A 19,885-nucleotide genomic window follows, 5' to 3' on the forward strand; every position below is an offset into this window, starting at 1 on the left:
ACGAAACGATTTCAGAAACCCATTCAGACCTGGTGCGCTATTGGAGTTGGCACCCATAACAGCTATTGCACTTCCTCATCTGAAATGGGACTTAAGAACGTTAAGTTTTCTTTTATAAATACACAGTGACCAACAGCAAGCTGATCCATAATAATTCTTGTTGAGTTGTGCTATTGCACTTCCTCATCTGAAATGGGACTTAACAACGTTAAGTTTTCTTTTATAAATACGCAGTGACCTACAGCAAGCTGATCCATAATCATTCTTGTTGAGTTGTCACAGGTAAAAAATCTTTAAAAATGAGAAGTACATGCTGAAAGAATTGGATGCTCCTCATAAAACTCCCCATCATCTGTCTTCATGTGAAAGAGTCTATTTTTTTTGGACCTTCCTTGAACATAGCATGAAAACATTTGTTGTTATTATCCCCATTTTTTTAGCCATGATACCCTTACTTTCTTTTTTTAGTACATGTCTTCATCTCTAAGAGCATCCGCAAGAAAACATCTAATATGATTTTCAGAAGTGGACCAGCTATGAGAGTCAATATCTTGCCCCTTATAAATTCCAATAAGATCCTTTTGAAGTACGTTAATTCTGGTATCAACTTTCTTGGTTCTATACTTACTCCAATTACTTAGGCATGGTCGTACTCTATTCTGTTTTGCGAGAAGTTTAAGCACTGGACATCCTCTACACTCCACTCTCCATGCTCTTGTAATAATGACCTTACAACTAGGTTGACACTCTCAATAAAGGAATTATTTAAATCTTCGTCTTCTCTTGCATGCGGTTTTAAAGATATTTAATTTACATGTAAAAGAGAAGTGCTGAGTGGTCCAAAGAACTTCTTGGTTCTACCAAAAGCTGCCCACAATTTTCAACTTGCTCAAAAATCTATCTAATTTGCTTTGAACCAGTGCTGTCGGGTGCAGAGATTGGTTCAAGTGAATGCTTTGTTTCTGTCCACAATCTCTCTTAGTCCAACATCTTGAATGAATCCATTGAATGCTAAACAAGCTTGTCTAGCAGGGCGGGCCCATTTTTCAGACTCCTTATAAGTTGAATTAAAATCTTTCATTATAATACTAACATTTGTTTATTGTCAATAATGATATTTAGCATAACCAATTGGTCTTTGCAAATTCTAGAGTGAGGGTGAAGATACACCCCTATTGTATCAAAGTTGAGATTGAAAGCTTTATGAGTAAACAAACAATCCATCCAAAATTTATTAAATTTGCAACTAGTCAATCTAAAATCAGCCTGTCTCTGACTACACACAATTATGGCCTCATTAAGATTCGTATCAATATTAGATTAAAAAAAAAACTCCTCATAGTGATTGCAAAAGGATTTGAAGTTGTCCGCATTCAACATGATATCGAAACATGAAAATGATCCCAAGTTGATATCACCCAATTGCCAAAATCTTTCTAGGTTCCAACTATTAACTTCATTTGATGGCAATTGGCAACTCCTCCTAGGCTCCTTTTCCTACAGGAGAACATTCCCTTTGTTATGGAAATCCTCTGCTCCTTGGATATCCATGTCAGGATCATGTTGTGCCAACTTCCTTTCTTTCAGGACAGAACTTGATGTAGCCTTAAAAAATGTTGTCCCACAACCCTTCTTTTTAAAATTGTTAACTTCTTTGGAATGGAGAGCTCTTTTTTGTTCAAACTAATATTCATAGGAGAGGAAGACCTTTTATCTTTTTGTTTTCAGTCCATTAGTACAGTCCTAGTGGAGTTCAAACAGCCAAATCCAGGAAAAAATTCCTCCTCAACTTCTGTGGCTTTCTTCTTGGGGCACAAATTGATTTCATTTAATATTAGATAGCTTGCATTGCTTAGAGCCTAGATTCCACCTTCTATTAACAACAATGGCCTGAGTACATCCATTTGAGGGTTTAGTATTCACTTTTCCCTCCTTCATACGAGTGAGACAATCTCTTGTGGAATGTAATGAAACCCCACATAAGGTACAAAAACAAATTTTTGTTTCATCTTCCACCATTTATTCAAGAACTTTATCACCATCAAGTATACAAATCGAACCCATAAGTGAAGCCATCAGCATCTACAAAAAAACTACCCATAACCTTAACGACACCAGCTAACACCTTTCAGTTCCATATATAAAGAGGCAACTTCGGTAGACGAATCCCTAGAGGGGTTTTCGTGGCAGCTTGAAGTCGAAGCGGCATTCCTGACATCCACTTGCTAGAGAGCAAAAACCTATCGCAAACATGCCATCTTTTTGGTTGCATAACTTCCTCTAAATATTCCTATGAGGAAGCCTTGATCAAAAAGAGTCAGAAAGGAGTGAAAATTGTTTTCACCTGATACAAATTGTGAAAAACTTCCACCCAATCCAGATGAAATCTTGACCTACCGCCTAGTAGAATTGCAATAGCAGTCCATCTGAAAGGTCTGATCATTTGCTTCCCCTCAATTTCACACACTGCAAGATCTGGTAATCCAAATTCCTCCTCCCACTCATTTTGGTCCACAACACCAGCGCTCTTTACCACAATGATGTTCATTGTCCACTGTTAGATAATTTTCGAAACAAAACACTACGTTCTTCCTGTCTGACATTTGTTTCGTGTGTGTCTGTTTTGTCTGTTTGTATCTTCCATGATTAGTTTTGTCTATTATATATATCATGTTTGGTGTTTGTTTATGTTTTATTCGAATTGTCTATTCTATTCGATGTTCGAATAGACCACAACCACATGTTATATATGTCATGTCTGATGTTTGTTTATGTTTTATTCGAACTGTCGGTTCTATTCGATGTTCAAATAGACCACAACCACATGTTTGCAACTTTCTTGAGGGCAACTTCTATGGGGTGGTGAATCGTAGACTAAAAACATCTAGCATTTTTTTTCAAGAAATACTTCACAAATATGAGAGTTGACCGACCATTCTGCACTTCTCATGTGTGTGTGTGTGTGTGTGTGTGTGAGAGAGAGAGAGAGAGAGAGAGAACGAGTTACTAGTTGAAACAATAAGAAGTTTTACCATGAAGTAGGATGAAAGAAAGTCAAGCGGACTGCAGTTGTTACATTAACAATGCTCAAACAACTAGGACATATATCCTCTAGCTTGCGACCTACGTGCCAACTATTCAAACAGCCAAAAAATAAGACCCAAAACAACATGGTTTTTCATTAATGAAGAAAATAGACAAGCAAGCGGAAACCAATTCGCCATGTTGAACCAAAAGTGGTGCATCTAAGATTCCGGTAATAGTTTATAAATAGTATATTATTCAATATTTGAAGCCCTCCTTTCTACAGAAATGCCCTTGTCTACAAAGATCAATCTTCATAAATTTCAATGTTCGGCCATCCTTGTTCAGCCTGCAACTTCACAAACATGGCTAGGAATTATCGTGCAGCCTAGCTCCGAATGTACAGTGACCTCTTGGCGTGCATTTCTCACCAAATCCCTACAATGAGAAGCAACAACCTTACTTAAATATCACACCCTAGAGAGAGAGAGAGAAACCTGTAAAAGCAAACAGTGTAGACACCGGCATTCTTCCCTTTCCATAGTATGTGATTTCATATATGCTCTCTTCAATCGACACACTATTCCTGGAATAATAAAATTCAAAAGGATACCCTCGGACAATTTATAAGCTACAGTTTTGCAACATCAAATTTCTATTCTTTTATGATATAAAAAAATTAAAAGCAGTCTCTCTTTTTGATGGAGCATGAGATGATGTTCTCATCTTCCCGTGTCCTTTCTGAGAAGCCTCTAGAGAGGATGCTTTGTGATTGGTTTCTGCATCCTCATTGTCCTCCTCACAAGAAGAAAATGCGAACACAAAGAATGTATTTTGTATGTCATCCTCTCAGGAAAGTGGACAGAAGAATAGGAGGCAAATTCCAACAGGACTTTTCATTCGTCCGACTCCAGTGTCACAGTATTTTCCAGTTATCCCCAACACTTAATGGCTACAATTTCAGACTGAATCAAGAAAAAAGAACAGAAATTCATGGCGTGAAAGGACACAGCAGAGAAAATTTATTCCTTCAACATGCCAATAACTATATGTCTGCCACTCATATGTGACATTTACCAAGTGGTCATTCCTTCTCTCTAGTGGCTTTCAGGACCAAAGGAATGCTAGTTAGGTCCATCATCCCCAATAGGGAGTCCAAGGAATAAAAGAGAAGAACAGAGCCATATTGCTAACAATGAAGGAATACATTGTTCAAAAACAAAATCAGCAGAGATGGCAAGAATCAGAATTCCTAGTAGACATCTAAGTCACCAGGGTGCGCCCTGTTTGGCCTCGCACCCGTGTCGACGCGGTGCGGGTGCGGGTGCTGGTGCGCCTCCGGTGCGCACCCAAAACAGTCAAACAAGAGTCGGGTGCGGCTGACCGCACCCGACTAAAATTGTTCTTTTCCGACTCGCACCCGACTCGCGTTTGACCCGAGTCAGGTGCGGTCAAATGCGAGTCGGTCTATTTTCGTCCAATTTTTTGGGTTTTTTTTAATTTTTAACAAAATCAACCACCCGCATCGACCTCTCCCCGTGTCTCTCGCATGCGTCTTCCTCGCTCCTCCTAAATGTGCTTTGCAATATATGTTAGAAAATTTTGTCGATGTCCTGTTACTGAATTTTAAACTACTTTTAGTTGTCATTTATTATACAATATAAAATAAATGGCGAACTTGTATGTTCTTTTAGTTTTCCCTAATAATGAAACTGATTTTAGCTACTTAACATCAGCTTGATTTTATTGGAATGCTTTTTTTCTTGGTCTTCAAACTTTCAAAACTACTGGGTGGAGACTAACTGAATTAATTTTGATTTTTGTATATGAATCAGGTTGTGTAAATTAATGTGTACTTGTGTAATTGTGTTGTGCATGTGCATTTGTCCATTTATGACTGAAAGTGCTATTCAGACTATCTAATTTTAAATTTGTTATATTTGAAATTTTTATTTTGAACTTTGAAGGTAAAACCATGAAAGAAGATAATAATAATAATAATAATAATAAATAATAAATTAATAATAATAATAATAAAATACTCTTCCCGCACCGCCGCACCTAAATTTTTTGAGATGTGCCGCGCCGGCACCCGCACCCCGCACTCAGGTGACATAGGTAGACATTGATAACTGATGATGAAAATGCCTCTAGTTCATTGTTTTCAGAAATACATTGTTGACCAATTTGGCTTTTACCTTTTCCTAACTTGAATTTAGTATGCCCTCTGATTATTACTGTACAGGCAAGATGAGAAGAATGGCTTGCCTTCTTCAATCATGGCAAGAGAGAAGTATCCCAAGCCCCTGGTCATCCATGATGGCAGACTGGCCTTTTTGCCTACTCCAATGGCCTCCTTGACTATGTTTCTATGGATTCCTTTTGCCTTCCCGCTAGCCATCTTCAGAATCGTAATCGGATCTCTCTCCCCATGAAGTTTGCTAGAGCAATAGCAGCCATGGATGGTGTGCAGATAAGAGTCAAGGGGCTTGACAGAGTAGACAGAAACGCCTAAAAGGGTGTTCTCTATGTCTGCTCACACAGGACTCTGCTGGACCCTGTGATCCTCAGCAGTGCATTTCAAAAACCACTGTCAGCAGTGACCTACAGCGTGAGTAGAACCTCTGAGATCCTCTCCCCTATCAAAACAGTGAGGCTAACAAGAAACAGAGAGAGAGATGCAGAGACCATGAACAGGCTGCTGAAGGAAGGGGACTTGGTGGTGTGCCCAGAGGGCACCACATGCAGAGAGACCTACCTCTTGAGATTCAGCTCACTGTTTGCAGAACTGGCTGATGACATAGTCCCTTTGGCCATGAACACATCTGTGAGCATGTTCTATGGCACAACAGCCAGTGGGTTCAAGTGTTTTGGACCCATTGTTCTTCATGATGAACCCTTCTCCTGTGTATGAAGTGGAGATATTGGGGTTGCTGACTAGATTACCAACATCTACACTTACTGCTCATTAGAATATTAAGCTGATCCAAAGTTCAAACTCAAAAATATAGCTCTTGACACTTGAATCTCATCAATAGGTATTCTTTCACAGTATCCTTTACCCTCGTTGAAGTAGCCATACAGAGGATCCCATGTTATCAACACTAAACCTATCACAACTGAATGATGTGATGTCACATAAAGTGACAAGAGCCTAGTGCAGCAGTTATATTATGGCCCAAGTATTGGCATGTGACGCAGATATGTAAGAACCAGTAAAAATTAAAAATTTGTTGCAAATAATCCCAAAGGAAAACAAGAGATTAACAGCAGATTCTCAGTTCTTTCAGTAAACCTTCTGCAATACTTTGTAAACCTGCAGAAATTTGAAAGACTGATTGCGTGTAATGCACAATAAGCCTTCAGAATCACAATAACAAAAGGACAGACTTATATTTAAGACCCCCAAAAGCTGACCGAACCTACTCATGACCCTCCTTGAAAGCAAAAGAAACATGTTTCATCCTAACCATGCTGGAAATAACTTTTTTTTTTTTCTCCAACCATGCCTCATTCGGTATCCCCTTTCAAACAAATCTGCATCCCTCTTCAAAGAAAACCCTTGAACCAGAGAGGACAAAGAAGACGCCAAAGAGGGAAGGAAAAGAGGGAAAACATGCAACGCTTGTAGGAGATGCTGCGTCGGTTCACGAAGAAGAAGAACACCATAAAACCCCTCTGCCGCCACCGGAAATGCGTGCTGAAAATTGGCCGAGGGAGAGACAGGGGGCAGAAAAAACGAGCAGAAAGAGAGAGAGAGAGAGAGAGAGAGAGAGAGAGAGAGATTGACTATCACCATCGCAAGCCACCGCCCAGGAGCCGCTGGAAAATGCCCTACTGAGGAGCTGCTCGAAGACGCCCGTTGATGAGCTGCAGCAAGAGGAAACGAATAGAATCCGTGTAGACGACGAAGGAGAAGAAGAGATGGGGGAGAGAAACAGAAAGGCTCGGGCGACGGAGGTGAAGAAGAGAAACAGGAAGGGCTACTATATTATTTTGCTTTTTGTGTTTATTAACAAGCGAAGTATAAGGAATTTGCAATGCTGTCTCGTTAACTTTCAGAACTGCTCAGGTTCGATCATCAATTTCACTGGGTTTAATCTTTCTTCTTCAAGAATCCATGCTATGACAACCACCTTTGGTTGGTCCTACCAGATGCAGCATTTTACCTACCTGGGCATGCCGTTGCTCACTGGTCATCTCCTTGAAAGCATCTGCTCCCCTTTGCTTGTTAAAGTGGGGAAACGTTTATCATGTTGGAGGCAAAAGATGTTATCTCATGCTGGCATGTCATTTTGGTCTGATTACGTCCTTAGCCCTATTCCCCAATACTGGGGGCTTATCTTTTGGATCGCGCCCTCAGTGTTGCGTAAGATTGAACGAGCTTGTGCCAACTTCATTTTGGGGTGAATGTTGTGCTGGATCAATTTTCAACAACCATTCCCCTACGTGGCGTCACACTTTTGCAGCATGGAAAAGCATCAGATCTCTTATCAAATGAGAAGTTCACAATGGTATGCATGCGAACTTCTGGCTTGATGCGTGCCCTGGTTTCCCCCCTCTGGCTCTTAGGTCTGTTTCCTGGTGAGAAATACCCACTCATTGAAGCCACCAAATCCATCTCAATCTATGACATGCTTTTCAGAGATGGAGTGGCATTCAACATTTTTGTAGTCATTTGAGCATGAATGTTACTCTTCCGACCCTTGATCACCAAGTGGGGGATATTCGGGTCTGGACTGTGGACCGTAAGAGCATTATTCGAAGGTATAAGGGCCAATGCGGTAGCTGATAAATGGCGGGAGCGTATTTGGCCGGCTTCTGATCTGCCAAGAGCTAGCTGGGCTCTTTATACGGGATGCGAGGGAAAGCTGCCTCTTGATTGCAGGGCTCAAAGATTGGGCCTCAATTTGGCTGTCTCTACCTAAATGCTATCGAGGACAAGAAGCATCTCTTCTTCATGGGCAACATTTATCGCAGGATTATGGACTATACTACTGGGAAGTTTAGGGGTCCCTCGAGTTCGTGGTAGTGGCACCAGCGCAGGTTTAGAGCGAAATGGTTATTGAAATGTTGGAAGAACTGCTACCACCTTCTTGTGCGGCTTATTTGTGCGAAGCATGAAGGAAGAGACTCGAGAGGCCTTTCTGGATTCTAAGGAGTCAACTTGTCAGGAACATTTCTGTCTTGGAAGCGGCTGGCTGAGTAAAGATAAACGGGGTTTTGCTGGACCGGCTCCAACATGGGGTTATTCCTGGATGTTGGTTTTGGCCGGACTCTATGCATCCATATGGTTGTCACCTGTGTGCATAGTTCCACTGGATTCCCCAGCACTGTTAGATATAAAGATGGTACCCCAATCTATGGGGTAGCTAGGTAGAAGCTGCCCTTAATTGGGCCCTCTACCGATGTATGGCAGAAATTCTTCGATAGATGGAGCAATTCTTGTTCAGTGCAATCATGTCAAGTGGATGAATCATCTTGATGGTGCTATTAATGGATTTAGACCTTTTGTTTTCATTCTACAGCAGATCTGGCCCTGCAACCGAATGTGTGCACTTGGGAGCTCCCCTCCAGCTGCTGAAGTTATTCATCTACTTACTCTATCTAATGATAGAGATCTTTTTTCTGAATGGAAAGGTCACGGATAGGGTCAGGAGCATTTTCTGTGTTTATAGTGACCCATTGTCACAAAAAACGGGGATGGTTATTAAACGGCGAGAAAAAAACGGGTATAATACGGTAAAGTTTTATATATCGAGAATAAAACAAGAAAAGTTCAGCAATTTTTTTAAAAAATTAAACATTTAATACATCTTAAAAATTATAAAAAATAATAACTAATAAAAAAACGGCAAAAAACGTGAAAATAACGGCAAAAAACAAGAAAATAACGTATAATACGGGTATTAAACGGGTATTATACGCATTTTTTGTTTTTTGACGTTTTAAAAAAAAACGAGAATAGTACGGGTATTATACGGCAGAACTATTTTTGGCTTTAAATACGTGTTTTTTAAAAAAAACGGTGTTTTTTGTGACAATAGTTTATACCCAGAGAAAGACAGCCTTAAAGGCTCCCATTTTTGTCACCGTATATAACTATTTCTTGTCAATAATATTCTGGGAAAATTCCCGCAGCCTTTCTACGGAGTATATTTTTAAAAAGGTTATGATACCATAGAAAAACCCTAAAAAAGGAAGCAGGAAGTTGAAAAGCCATACAGTTTAAATAGACTTTAATTTGTTTAGGTTTCCATATCCCAGTTCATTACTTTATATGCTATGGCTGTTGACCTTTTCTTCAACAATAAGAAATAAACATTTTTTTTTTCAATAAGCCGCTCATTAACTTGCATCTATTTGGTGTCGCTCAACTAGAATTGCATTGTCAACATATGTCATTTTTGAAATCTAAATCAAATCTGGAAAATAATCATCTTCTCATCACCTAAATATGTTCGCTATAATGGTTAGGTCGAATATTTTGATTATGAATTTAGGAATTTATAATTTTCGATTCTAGATTGTTTGGTCCAGCTTGGCCACGTGGTTTAGGTTCAATTATGAGCCTTATTGAGTTACTACCTGAGATCTGATGAAGCATTACGCATCATATTGTCATTTATCTCTGTAATGTTTAGACTCATACATGCATCCATCGAAAACCTTGATTCATACTTAGGACTTGGCATAGAGCATTAAGATTGGCTCTAGAATTGAACATGGCTTTTTTACTCGAGAGTGGATTAGAACTCAAATTGAATTGCACCAATCAAATGAAATCGAATAAGTTTCGGTAGATAAGATCTGAATGGCTGAATCCCATTGACTGATGACCCAGATTCATTTAAGGACTACCAATCTAGATCAAATAAGAAATAGTAGATTAAATTTTGGTCTGAATTTTGTTTTTTAAGCATCCAATTCATTTGGTAGCAAGTCCAATAAAGATATTGGATTTTCACATGTAACCATGTAGATCCATGTTTGTTTTGATCCAATCATTTTGTTAATTCAATAAATAATTTTTTATTATTTTAAAAAAATTTGATTTTAAATGTATATATTTCAATGTTAGTTAAAAAAACACTTCAATAAAGGAATTTTTGTTTAATTGATTGCGTTAATTTATCTTTTGAAAGTATGTTTTTCTGTTTTAATTTAAAATTTTGTTTGGATAACAAAAGAAATTGTCTCAAGCATGTATTTTGAGTCTAAATTACAAGAAATACATATTAAAAAAAATTATAGCCTCAAATAGTAATCATGGATCATTATTCTTATAAACCAAGTTCAACTTCTTAATATATTAATCCTACACTATTTTTGTTTCGAAAATACTAGTCTTTTATTTTCATTAAGTTTTTTACTATTATATTTATATGACCTTATTTCTTCATTTTAAGTTGAAATTTACTTAACAAATGTCATAATTTATTACGGCCTTATATACTTAAAATAAGATTCAAATTTATTATGGGTTAGGGTCCACGTGAAAGAAAATATGGCTATGAACCTTCATTTTCCAGCTACTGAGTGATAATTGACGTGGGTCAAGGAGGGTGGTTTATGGAAGAATGATAAATCTTAAAAGTTTAATTCTTTGTATAGATTTTATGTTATTGTATTGTCAATAATTTAAGTTGGTTCCCTTGTTTACAGCTTTTGCCAAAACAGCCCAAAACGTGTTAAGTTCCAGGTTCAAAACCCATCAACCCATAATTTCAAAAGACGTTGGATTCGAATTTATAGTTTCTGATTCGGATTCCATAGGATTAAGACTGATGGGCGACTTCGGATTCTGATTCGAATATCATATTAAGAAAAGTGTTATCCAAACAGATAATTATTTAAAACCAAATCCAAATTCGATTAGATATCATCTTTTAAATTCATATCCAATCTGATTTTTTATTGGGATGTTCTATCATATCTGATTTTTTTAAATGTTTCGGTCAGATATCGGATCTGTTGAGATCCCTAAATGGCAGAGTCAAAGACCAGAATTTGCTAACCTCTGTGACTATCAAAGGGCATTCCATCAATTGACTGAGACTCGTAATCAATACTTTTCAACATAACATGAAATCAACAACAATCCCATGAAATTTAAGCATCAGTTCTTGAAATGTGTTGGTAATCTTGCATGCTCATATTTGGACAGTTCTTAACATTTGTGAAATGTATACAATCAGATAACATTGCTAACATGTTGTTCTATGAATACCAGTTATGTAATTAGTGTTTTTCTTTTTCCTTTAAAAAGGCATCACTTCTCAGAGTTTGGTTTTACAAAAATCTCTGCAATCAATTGGTAATCAAACTGGAAACAAACTTGTCCCCCTAAAAGACAACCACAGCTTCTAATTGGAGTGTGGGATTGATGGAGTCAGCATCTATCTACAGTCCTCGAGCAATCCATTGAACAGCTACACAAGGAAGCTCACAGGTTCATAAGATATCCATCCTATGAATCAAGATCACATTGATGGGCTATACATGGATAACTGGATTTCCAAATTAGAAAGAGAAACAAGCAAAGGCCATAATGAAGCTCAGCAGCAATCCTTGTGGGGACACCAGAAGAGATGATCTCAAAATGCATGATGCTCCACAATTTGATAAACTGTCTATTAAATGGGAAAAAAGGGAAATCAAGGTCAATTTGTCAGAGTTTAAACTTCGTTCCGGAGAAAGCCTCATAGGAATGTTATGAGCAAAACTAAATTCCAGATGAATCAAAGGGAAGACTTACATTCCTTTTGTTTTCTTCCCGTTTTCTTTGGGATCTAGAGCAACATGATCTGATAGGAGAAACATTTCCAGCAAGTATAAATTTTACTTAAGTCAGAGAGTTGCAACTTGTAACATACTCAAAGGCTTGCCACCACAAGAACAAAAAAAATTGGTTCCTCGTTTAACCAAACCTAGACAACTAGAACCCAAATGACAGTAACAGCTAACAGAGCCTCAAATCTTATTGGATGACTCAGAACTACAATGATGATATCCAAATTCACAATTTCATATACAGAATGAAGTAAAATGATAATCAGTCTCTTGTTCTGCAACAGAAAATTTGAGATCATGCAAAATCATATGTCAAGAAGTACAGGGATGCAGGGAAATTCAGGTTTATTAGCTACTTTGGAGTGGGCGCCTTTTGACAATAGTGAACCATCAAAAACATAGCTACAGAGACAAAGAGAGACGGAAAACACGAGTAACTTGAAGCCAAACAATCTGTACTTAGATAAAAAAAACCATCATACGGAAAGGAAACAGAAATTAAAAGCAAGAGGAGGGTAAATTTCCTGTTGTGAGAGGCATACTTGAATAAAGGAGCAGCCAAGAGGGATATGACCAAATCTCTTGTTGGTATTGAAGGCCTGCGTATGAAAAACAGAAAAAAGGAAAGATGAATTTTCACAAAACAAGCATGTGAGAGAGCGACAAAGAGACGCATAGGGCTCACCTGGGGCTGCAAGCAGGCGACGTTGGGTTTGACAGGAGAGACCTGTGCAACGAGAGAGGTAACGAACAAGAGAGCAAGAGAGGAGGAGACGCAGCGATAGAGGAGGAGACGCAGCGAGAGAGGAGAGACCTGTGCAGCAGCAAAGGTGAGGAACAAGAGAGCGAGAGAGAAGGAGACGCAGTGACAGAGGGAGACGCAGTGAAAGAGGAGGAGATGCAGCGAGAGAGGAGAGAGGAGAGGACCTGTGCAGCAAGAGAGGAGAGGAACAATCGAGTGCGAGGGAGGAGGAGACGCAGTGATAGAGGGGAAGAAGGGCGTCGATGGGAGTAAGAGGGGAAAAATTGAGAACCGTTAGGGCTCTCAATTTTGTCTCCGCGAAAAAGTCCGACCTCAATAGGTCTGACGTTTTCCGTGTGAAATTTCACCCGATCGTACAAATTTTTCAGGTGAAATTTCAGGGCATTTGATTTGTCGTGAGGTGAACGGGTGAAAGTTCACTTGCCTGTACAGTTTTCAACCAATGCATAGGGTTTTTCCTGTGCATCAACAAGGCCTTAATTTGAAAAAAATAATTATGTGAATTGAACAACACCGAAGAATATGTAACATGAGATATAGAAGACAAGGAGATTCAAACTGACACATCTGAAAATATGATTCCTTTGGAGACGGATAGTGTTTTATACGAGCAATGAGTCCATTAAAATGTCAAAAGTGAACTTAGCTAGGCGTGATAATCTCACTCTTTCCATCATTTTACTGTCCAAAAGAAAAGTACATGGAGCTGGAACTTAATTAGTCTTAATTAATGTCTGTTGTATCTGAGAAATGATAACGTTTATTTTGGAGCCCAGATGGTTAGCCCATTCTAATGTTAATGTGTATTGTTTGACCTACTTCGGACTCGAAGATATGCTGTTTATTAAAAAATCTGGGTTTGGATGATTGTGAACTATGAACTGACCTGACTTGATCCATTTGATCAAGGGGAAGTGGTATACATTGTGATACGGAAGGACCGTAAAAAGAGGGCGACCATTCGAAATCAATTTAGGAAGTGCAGAGGAGAGGAGAACGAGAAGGAATGAACGGTCCTCAGAAGGAGTCGACGAGAGGAGTTCGAATCTCAGGTGTTTTCTTGATCCTCGCCAATTTGTCGAAGTTCTGTGCGAAAATCATAGATCGGAAAAATCATAGAACCAGAACATCTGCTCCTTGCTTGAGCCGAATTTTGCTTTTACTATGTTTATTCTTTTGAAGACATGGAAATCGCTTCCGCTTTGTAGATAAGTAACCGTCCGAAATTTCTATTTATCCTCGATCCGTGAATCATTTTGCTAAAGATCAAGAAAGCGAAGAACCAGATCGTTTTCTCGTCCGCTGATCCGAGTTTCCGTTCAAGAAAACAAAGAATCATAATATCTTGCATAGGTTGACCGCGATCTTCCTTTCTTTGATCATTCCTGCTTTACGAGTCTCCAATTCTTGGATAAGGAAAGAAGATCGTTAGAGAACCTGTTATCCGTTCTTGATTGACAATTGACTTTACAGAAGATGATAAAAAAGGCGAAGAACAAGGTCATTTTCTCATAGAGTGGCCAGAAGTTTCCTTAACGTATTTGCTACGAGATGCGGAGTTCGGTTTTCTTAGACAAAGAGAGAAAATGGGCTGGGAAAATGTTTTAAGTTATTGATCCATGAATCTTGTAGGTCGTTGCAGTTAAAATTGGTTTCAGGGAATGTGCTGCTAATGGAAGGTATTTCAGAATCGTGTGTAAAGATGTGCTGGATATTTTCCAAGATGTAGTTTCTTCTCCGTTTTAGTGGCTGTTAGTTTTTCTCCTTCTGATAATCTAAAATTGGGGAAAACGTTTGCGCCAGTTCCTCTCTTGTGCGAGAGTCGTCGGTATGAGGTAGTTGTGTTATGGAATTATGTCTGTGATACTGTGTCATTTTTCGTACGGTGTATGCAGAGTATGTTTGTTTCGAGTTGTAACGAGAAGAGAAATTTAGAAGTTTACCTCTGCTGCCTTTTTTTTCTGTTTCTTTTGCTTTTCTGCTCTGTTAGTGTGGGTGAAATGCTCTGTTGTAACATACTCTGGTTTCAACAGAATCATTTTATGGAGGATTATAAGAAAAAAGGAAACAAGTCCAACCGAACCTCCCTTTATCTAATGGCATTTGCTCTATGTAAAAGCATTTTCTCCATGTACTCGTCTTGTTACACTCATCGAGCTAATTATATTGTTAGAATATCAATATAAGCGTCGGAGAGTGTCTGATCTAAAATATGTTCTCATAAAATAAGTTTCTATTCAGCTTCATTCTTGATATCACATTCCGGACACTGTTTCAACTCAGCCTCCTGAAGTTATCTTGCTATGTTACAAACCGATTGTTTACTATGATGTATCGGCTCTTTTGTTAACTCACTGGCTAATTGTCATTGGACCAGGTCTACATGACATGTATCATGCAAGGGCACCGGTAATCATCCAGCTAGGCTCCCTGTCATGTTTTATGGCTTTGAACTTTTATAGCAGCATGTTTACTATGAAATATCACAGAATTAAGCCTTGATCTTTATTAAGACTGTGGCACTGGATTGGAGCAAATATTGTAATTTTAGTGACCATGGCCATCCAATGCACATAAATTAAAATTTATTGATTTTTTTTTTAAATTTTTTTAAGTTGAGATAGGGTTTTTATCAAAACAGAGTGGGGATTCCATATCATGATGTAGGCATCAACCAGCTTCAAGTGTTGGAGGTATGGTAGGATGGAAATGGACGACTTTACATTAATTAATCTTGTTACTTGCTGTTGACTTTAACATCAATGTCTTCACTGAGTTTTCCATACTTGGATATGTCCAATATGCTTGCTTCTCTTTAGATGCCCATGTACTGCTATTTTTCATGCGGCATAAGTCATGTGCCACATTCCTCTAATCTTGTAAATGTGTACACATATGCATCAAGACATACTTTACTGACACAGTCTTCTGCCCCATTCTCTTTGATTTGTTTAGTTAACTTATTTCTGTGAATGATTTTACTGTAGTGAAATACCAAGCAAACCAAACCCATCAATGACTTACACAAGCACTAAAACAGAAGAATCATTTGCGTCTGCTTTGAGAAAGAAAGGTTAGTGCAAATCCTTTGTGAACTATAGAAAGTATGTTCGTTTTGTTTATGATTGTGTCACTGCTGCACAGAGGGGAGCCATGAGCTTGAAGTAAAGCTTGTCAAAAGCTCAATATTCAGCTATGAACAAGCTTGGCACAGGTACAACAGCTTGAATCGATCTTTATACTATTCATCTCTTAGGAACATTCTACTTAGGGGAAGGATATGCTCTAGAAACACATTTTCTCTTGTCAGCCACAAGGATCAGTAATCACATATTGTAACATTTTCAGCACTTTTCCTGAATCTCTGTGCAAGAGGCTGCTTTCATTAGAGAGAAACATACATGTTTCCTGATTGATCTTAATGATCATTAATCACATATGAGAATCTTGAGAAAGCATTTTGAAACATTTCTCATGAATTTCTGTGCAAGAAATAGCTTTTTTTTAGAGACAAACACACATTTTATCTCTTTGACTATAATGATCATGAATCACATATAGAAACCTTGAGAAAGCATTTGCATTTTCTAACCCTTCTCATGTACTTCGGTGCAGACACTGCTTGCATTCTAGAGCTGCAAACTTTGTGTGTGTGTGTGTCTCTCTCTCTCTCTCTCTCTCACCACAAATCTATAGAGACTGCTTTTATTGGACACTGATGTATGTACGTATAAAATTCCATTCATTTATACAATGGTCTAGACGTGTCCAAAGTAGGTCTTCAACCATAAACTGAGTGTAAACTTTATCAAAGCTATATAGTGACTAAGAAATGCATCAATTAAATATAGAAACTTTCATGTAGCTACCATAAACTGCATGTGATTGGGCATTAGATGAACAAAATAGGTTGAAGAGTGCTTAAACCTAGTTGACTCCTTGGAGGACCAGTGCAGAAGGGCTAGGCCTCCATACAAGACTGTAAAAGGGGCTCAGTAGAAATGGTCATGCTGCGTTGACCTTATTGCATTCTTAATCATGCTTCTTTCTAAACCTGAAATTATTAGTTACTAAACTCCAAGCAAATTGGCAGAATATGAGTGTGAATGGGACAGAATATAGGCACTCAAAAGGCGAGATGCTGAATATGCAATAACCTCATAAGGGAATATTATGCATGAAAATATAAGCTGAAGAAATAACGAGTTGAGCTTCTACTATGGTGCAGTACTGTATATACCATATTTGACATGCTAAAGTGTTCTAAATTCATCTTGGAATTTGATCTCCCAAGTAGTAGATTTTGTAGCTGTAATGCCTTGCACGACATCAAATGCAGCAAAAGAGAGCGTAGAATGTTGTTCCTCTCTATGTTGCTGCACTTGATATGCACATCTCATTTCATCCTTCTTCAGGAAACAATATTATACCAGGAAGAGGTATAAAATTAGGTGCTATCCTACATCTGTGGTCAGCCATTATCAAAATATTCTTCTACTTTCCGTGAAAAGGGCAAACTTATTCAAGTCTTGCTAACCAGTTTAGGTTAACCTTCTCGAGGCTAATATTCTTATCATATACTTTTGTCAACCGTTTACAGTCATTTGCATAAATATTCATATTATGTCTTCTTTCTTTTGTAGTTTGTTAACATCTTCTCTGCAGTATGAAGTTTGCTTTTGATGCTAAAATGATCATTAATTTGGCTTGCAAAAATTAAATATGAATTCGTTGTCAACTGTGTTTTCTTGGCTACTGCCATTGTCTTTCTAGTTATAGTACATATAAATGAAATAGAGATCCTGAATCTCCTGATTTGCTTTTTGTCAGCTATGGATACATGACATTTTTGTTTTACTATTCCAGAATGCTATATCTTAGGGTCTCCAGAATAGTTGAGGCACTGAGCACTTTGCTTTATAAGTTAAGTTACACGACGAGGAGTACCCGCACAGTACCGGTATGGGTACGGCGTCGGGTGCGGTCAATGCAACAACGGGTACGGTCAACGTAACGGGGGTCATTTTTGACCATTTTTGGACTCGTTCAACTTTGACCCAGTCCAAATTTGTCCATTTGAATTTTAACGTTTTATAATATTTTAAAGTTTTTAGCCATTTTCATGTTAAAATCTTCGAACCCTATTTTCGTTTCGTTGACTGCCTTCTTCCTCTTCACTCTTTACCCACGAGCCACGACGCTTCATTGAAGACCGACAAGGGCAGCTGGTGAACGGCGGCGAACGGCGACGGCAGGTGATAAACGGCGATGGCAATGGCAGGCGGTGTTTGTTTCGTACGATACGGGGGTGTATCGCACGTATCATGCGATACGGCCCCGTATCACATGATACGGACGATATGCGTACGATACGCACGCGTATCGCGTATCATATAGATTTCTTTGACCTATACTGTTAGGCACAAGTTATGTCCGTTTTATTTCAGTTTCTTTTAATTGTCGTTAACAGTTTTGGGTGTTTTTGCTTAAATAATTTCTTTTGTTTCGGGTCTTGTTTGGTTAGAGTGTGCAACCCAACCCAGCACGTCATGTACTTAAACCCTCTTATGAGGTAAGCAAACCCGAATGAAGAATAATAACCTTTGACGTGAAGAGAAGTTGGGCTTCCTACGACTGTGTGTGTGAGTGCTGCAGCATGTAGCTGCTGTGGGAGTTGGCCAATCCGAGGCTAACAAGGTATCAGAGCCAGGTTGATCATGGCAGAGAGAGTCACCACGCGCGACGCCATGGCAGCGGTGGAACAACACCGAAATCAAGTGGATACGGTGATCGGCAGTCTGGAAGGGTAGATGCATGGGATGGATCAACGCCTGAGCACGGGGGACACAAGATTGGAGGCCATGTTGGTGGAGCAGCAGGCGATGTCGGCACTCTTGCGAGAAATCCTGTGACAAGGTTCTCGGCAGCAATCGCTTGATTCAGATCAGATCCAGTCGGACGAGTGCAGGGGATAGGGTTTGCCAAGGAACGGGGGCATGGCCTGGCGCCCAGCGAAGATGGATTTTCCGTGGTTTTCGGGAGACGATCCGATCAGTTGGGTGTTTCGTGCCGAACAATATTTCGATTTCCAGGGAATCGTCGGTGACGAAAGAGTGCATCACGCGACGGTTTATTTTGAAGGGGCGGCGGTGCATTGGTTTCGTTAATTGGTGTCGCAGCAAGGGAGACTAGACTGGACGACATTAGTGAAAGAGCTCACGGTGCGCTTTGGGCCGTTGGCGTATCTCGACTACAATGTAGAGTTGTCGAGCATTAAACAATCGGGTACGGTGTTGGAGTACCAGGAACATTTTGAGGAATTGATGAATATGGTGCGTGGATGGCCCCTTCCAGCCCTCATAGGCGCGGTTCTTAGCAGGTTTGAAGGATGAAATACGCATTGAAGTTCAAGCCATGAAGCCACAAACATTGAGGGACTGCTTCGATTTAGCCCGCACGGTGGAAGAGAAAAATGAACGGCTACACACGTTCGCTCGGGGCACTTTCAGCAGGACGTGAGGACCAGCCCATGAGAGACCTTCCATAAGGCATGGTCGGACGCACGGTCCAGTCTGCGAGAGAAGCCGAAATCTGACGTCTTCCCATTGGCCCCAGGGAAAAATCAGAAGGGAGTCAAGCCGCGCCAAGTGGTGAGAAGATTGACACCCGAACAAATCAAGGAGAAGAGACGGCTGAACCAATGTTTTCACTGCGATCAGTCGTACGTTCCAGGGCATAACTGCAGACGCCTACACATGTATCTAGTCAAGGAGAGCGACGAACCACTCGAGGCTGAGGCGATTCCGCCCATGCCTATGGAACCGGAAGAGGTGGAAAACCAGACGGTACCCGAAATTTTGCTGCACGCGTTGGCTAGAAATGAGGTTCCCCATCTCATGCATGTGGAAGGCAAGTTACGAGGCGGGCAAGTCAGCGTGCTGATCAACACGGGATCGACTCACAATTTCATTTGTGAGAAATCTGCCCGAGCCCTGGGCTGCCATATGGAGGTGCAACCCTCATTTGACGTGATAGTAGGAATACCCTGAGGTGCAGGGGTAAGTGCCAGATAGAAAGGTTAGAGATCCAAGGTTTTCACTTCCCTCTACAGTTTTACATTTTAGCCATGGCGGGAGCCGACCTGGTCTTAGGCATCCAGTGGTATGGGATTTCGAGGGCATGAAAATGCAGATTAAAGGGCCCGCGAACGAAAGAATTACATTTGGAGGCAAGCCCTAGATGACCGTGCTCGGAAGAACTTCTTTTCTCCTACTAACCATTCACGTGCAGGCACAAAAGGAAGAA

At 39.7% G+C, this 19,885-nt stretch overlaps 1 protein-coding gene and 1 long non-coding RNA gene across 2 annotated transcripts; one reads left to right on the forward strand and one right to left on the reverse strand.

Annotated features, from left to right (window-relative positions):
• The first annotated feature begins 5,180 nt into the window (after positions 1 to 5,180).
• LOC116244780 (glycerol-3-phosphate acyltransferase 1-like) lies at positions 5,181 to 6,828 on the forward strand. Its single transcript, XM_031616651.2, is given in 3 exon segments — positions 5,181 to 5,442; positions 5,445 to 5,890; positions 5,892 to 6,828. Coding segments are annotated over 3 exon segments (690 nt in total). The 5' UTR covers positions 5,181 to 5,303; the 3' UTR covers positions 5,997 to 6,828.
• A 4,429-nt stretch (positions 6,829 to 11,257) lies between these two features.
• LOC116244781 (uncharacterized) lies at positions 11,258 to 12,879 on the reverse strand. Its single transcript, XR_007572215.1, has 2 exons — positions 12,745 to 12,879; positions 11,258 to 12,631 (listed from the first exon to the last, which is right to left on the reverse strand). It is a non-coding gene; the product is annotated as an uncharacterized LOC116244781 (long non-coding RNA).
• Positions 12,880 to 19,885: the final 7,006 nt, after the last annotated feature.

The sequence above is a fragment of the Nymphaea colorata genome, unplaced genomic scaffold (genome assembly GCF_008831285.2).
Source record: "Nymphaea colorata isolate Beijing-Zhang1983 unplaced genomic scaffold, ASM883128v2 scaffold0309, whole genome shotgun sequence".
Taxonomy (NCBI): Eukaryota; Viridiplantae; Streptophyta; class Magnoliopsida; order Nymphaeales; family Nymphaeaceae; genus Nymphaea; species Nymphaea colorata.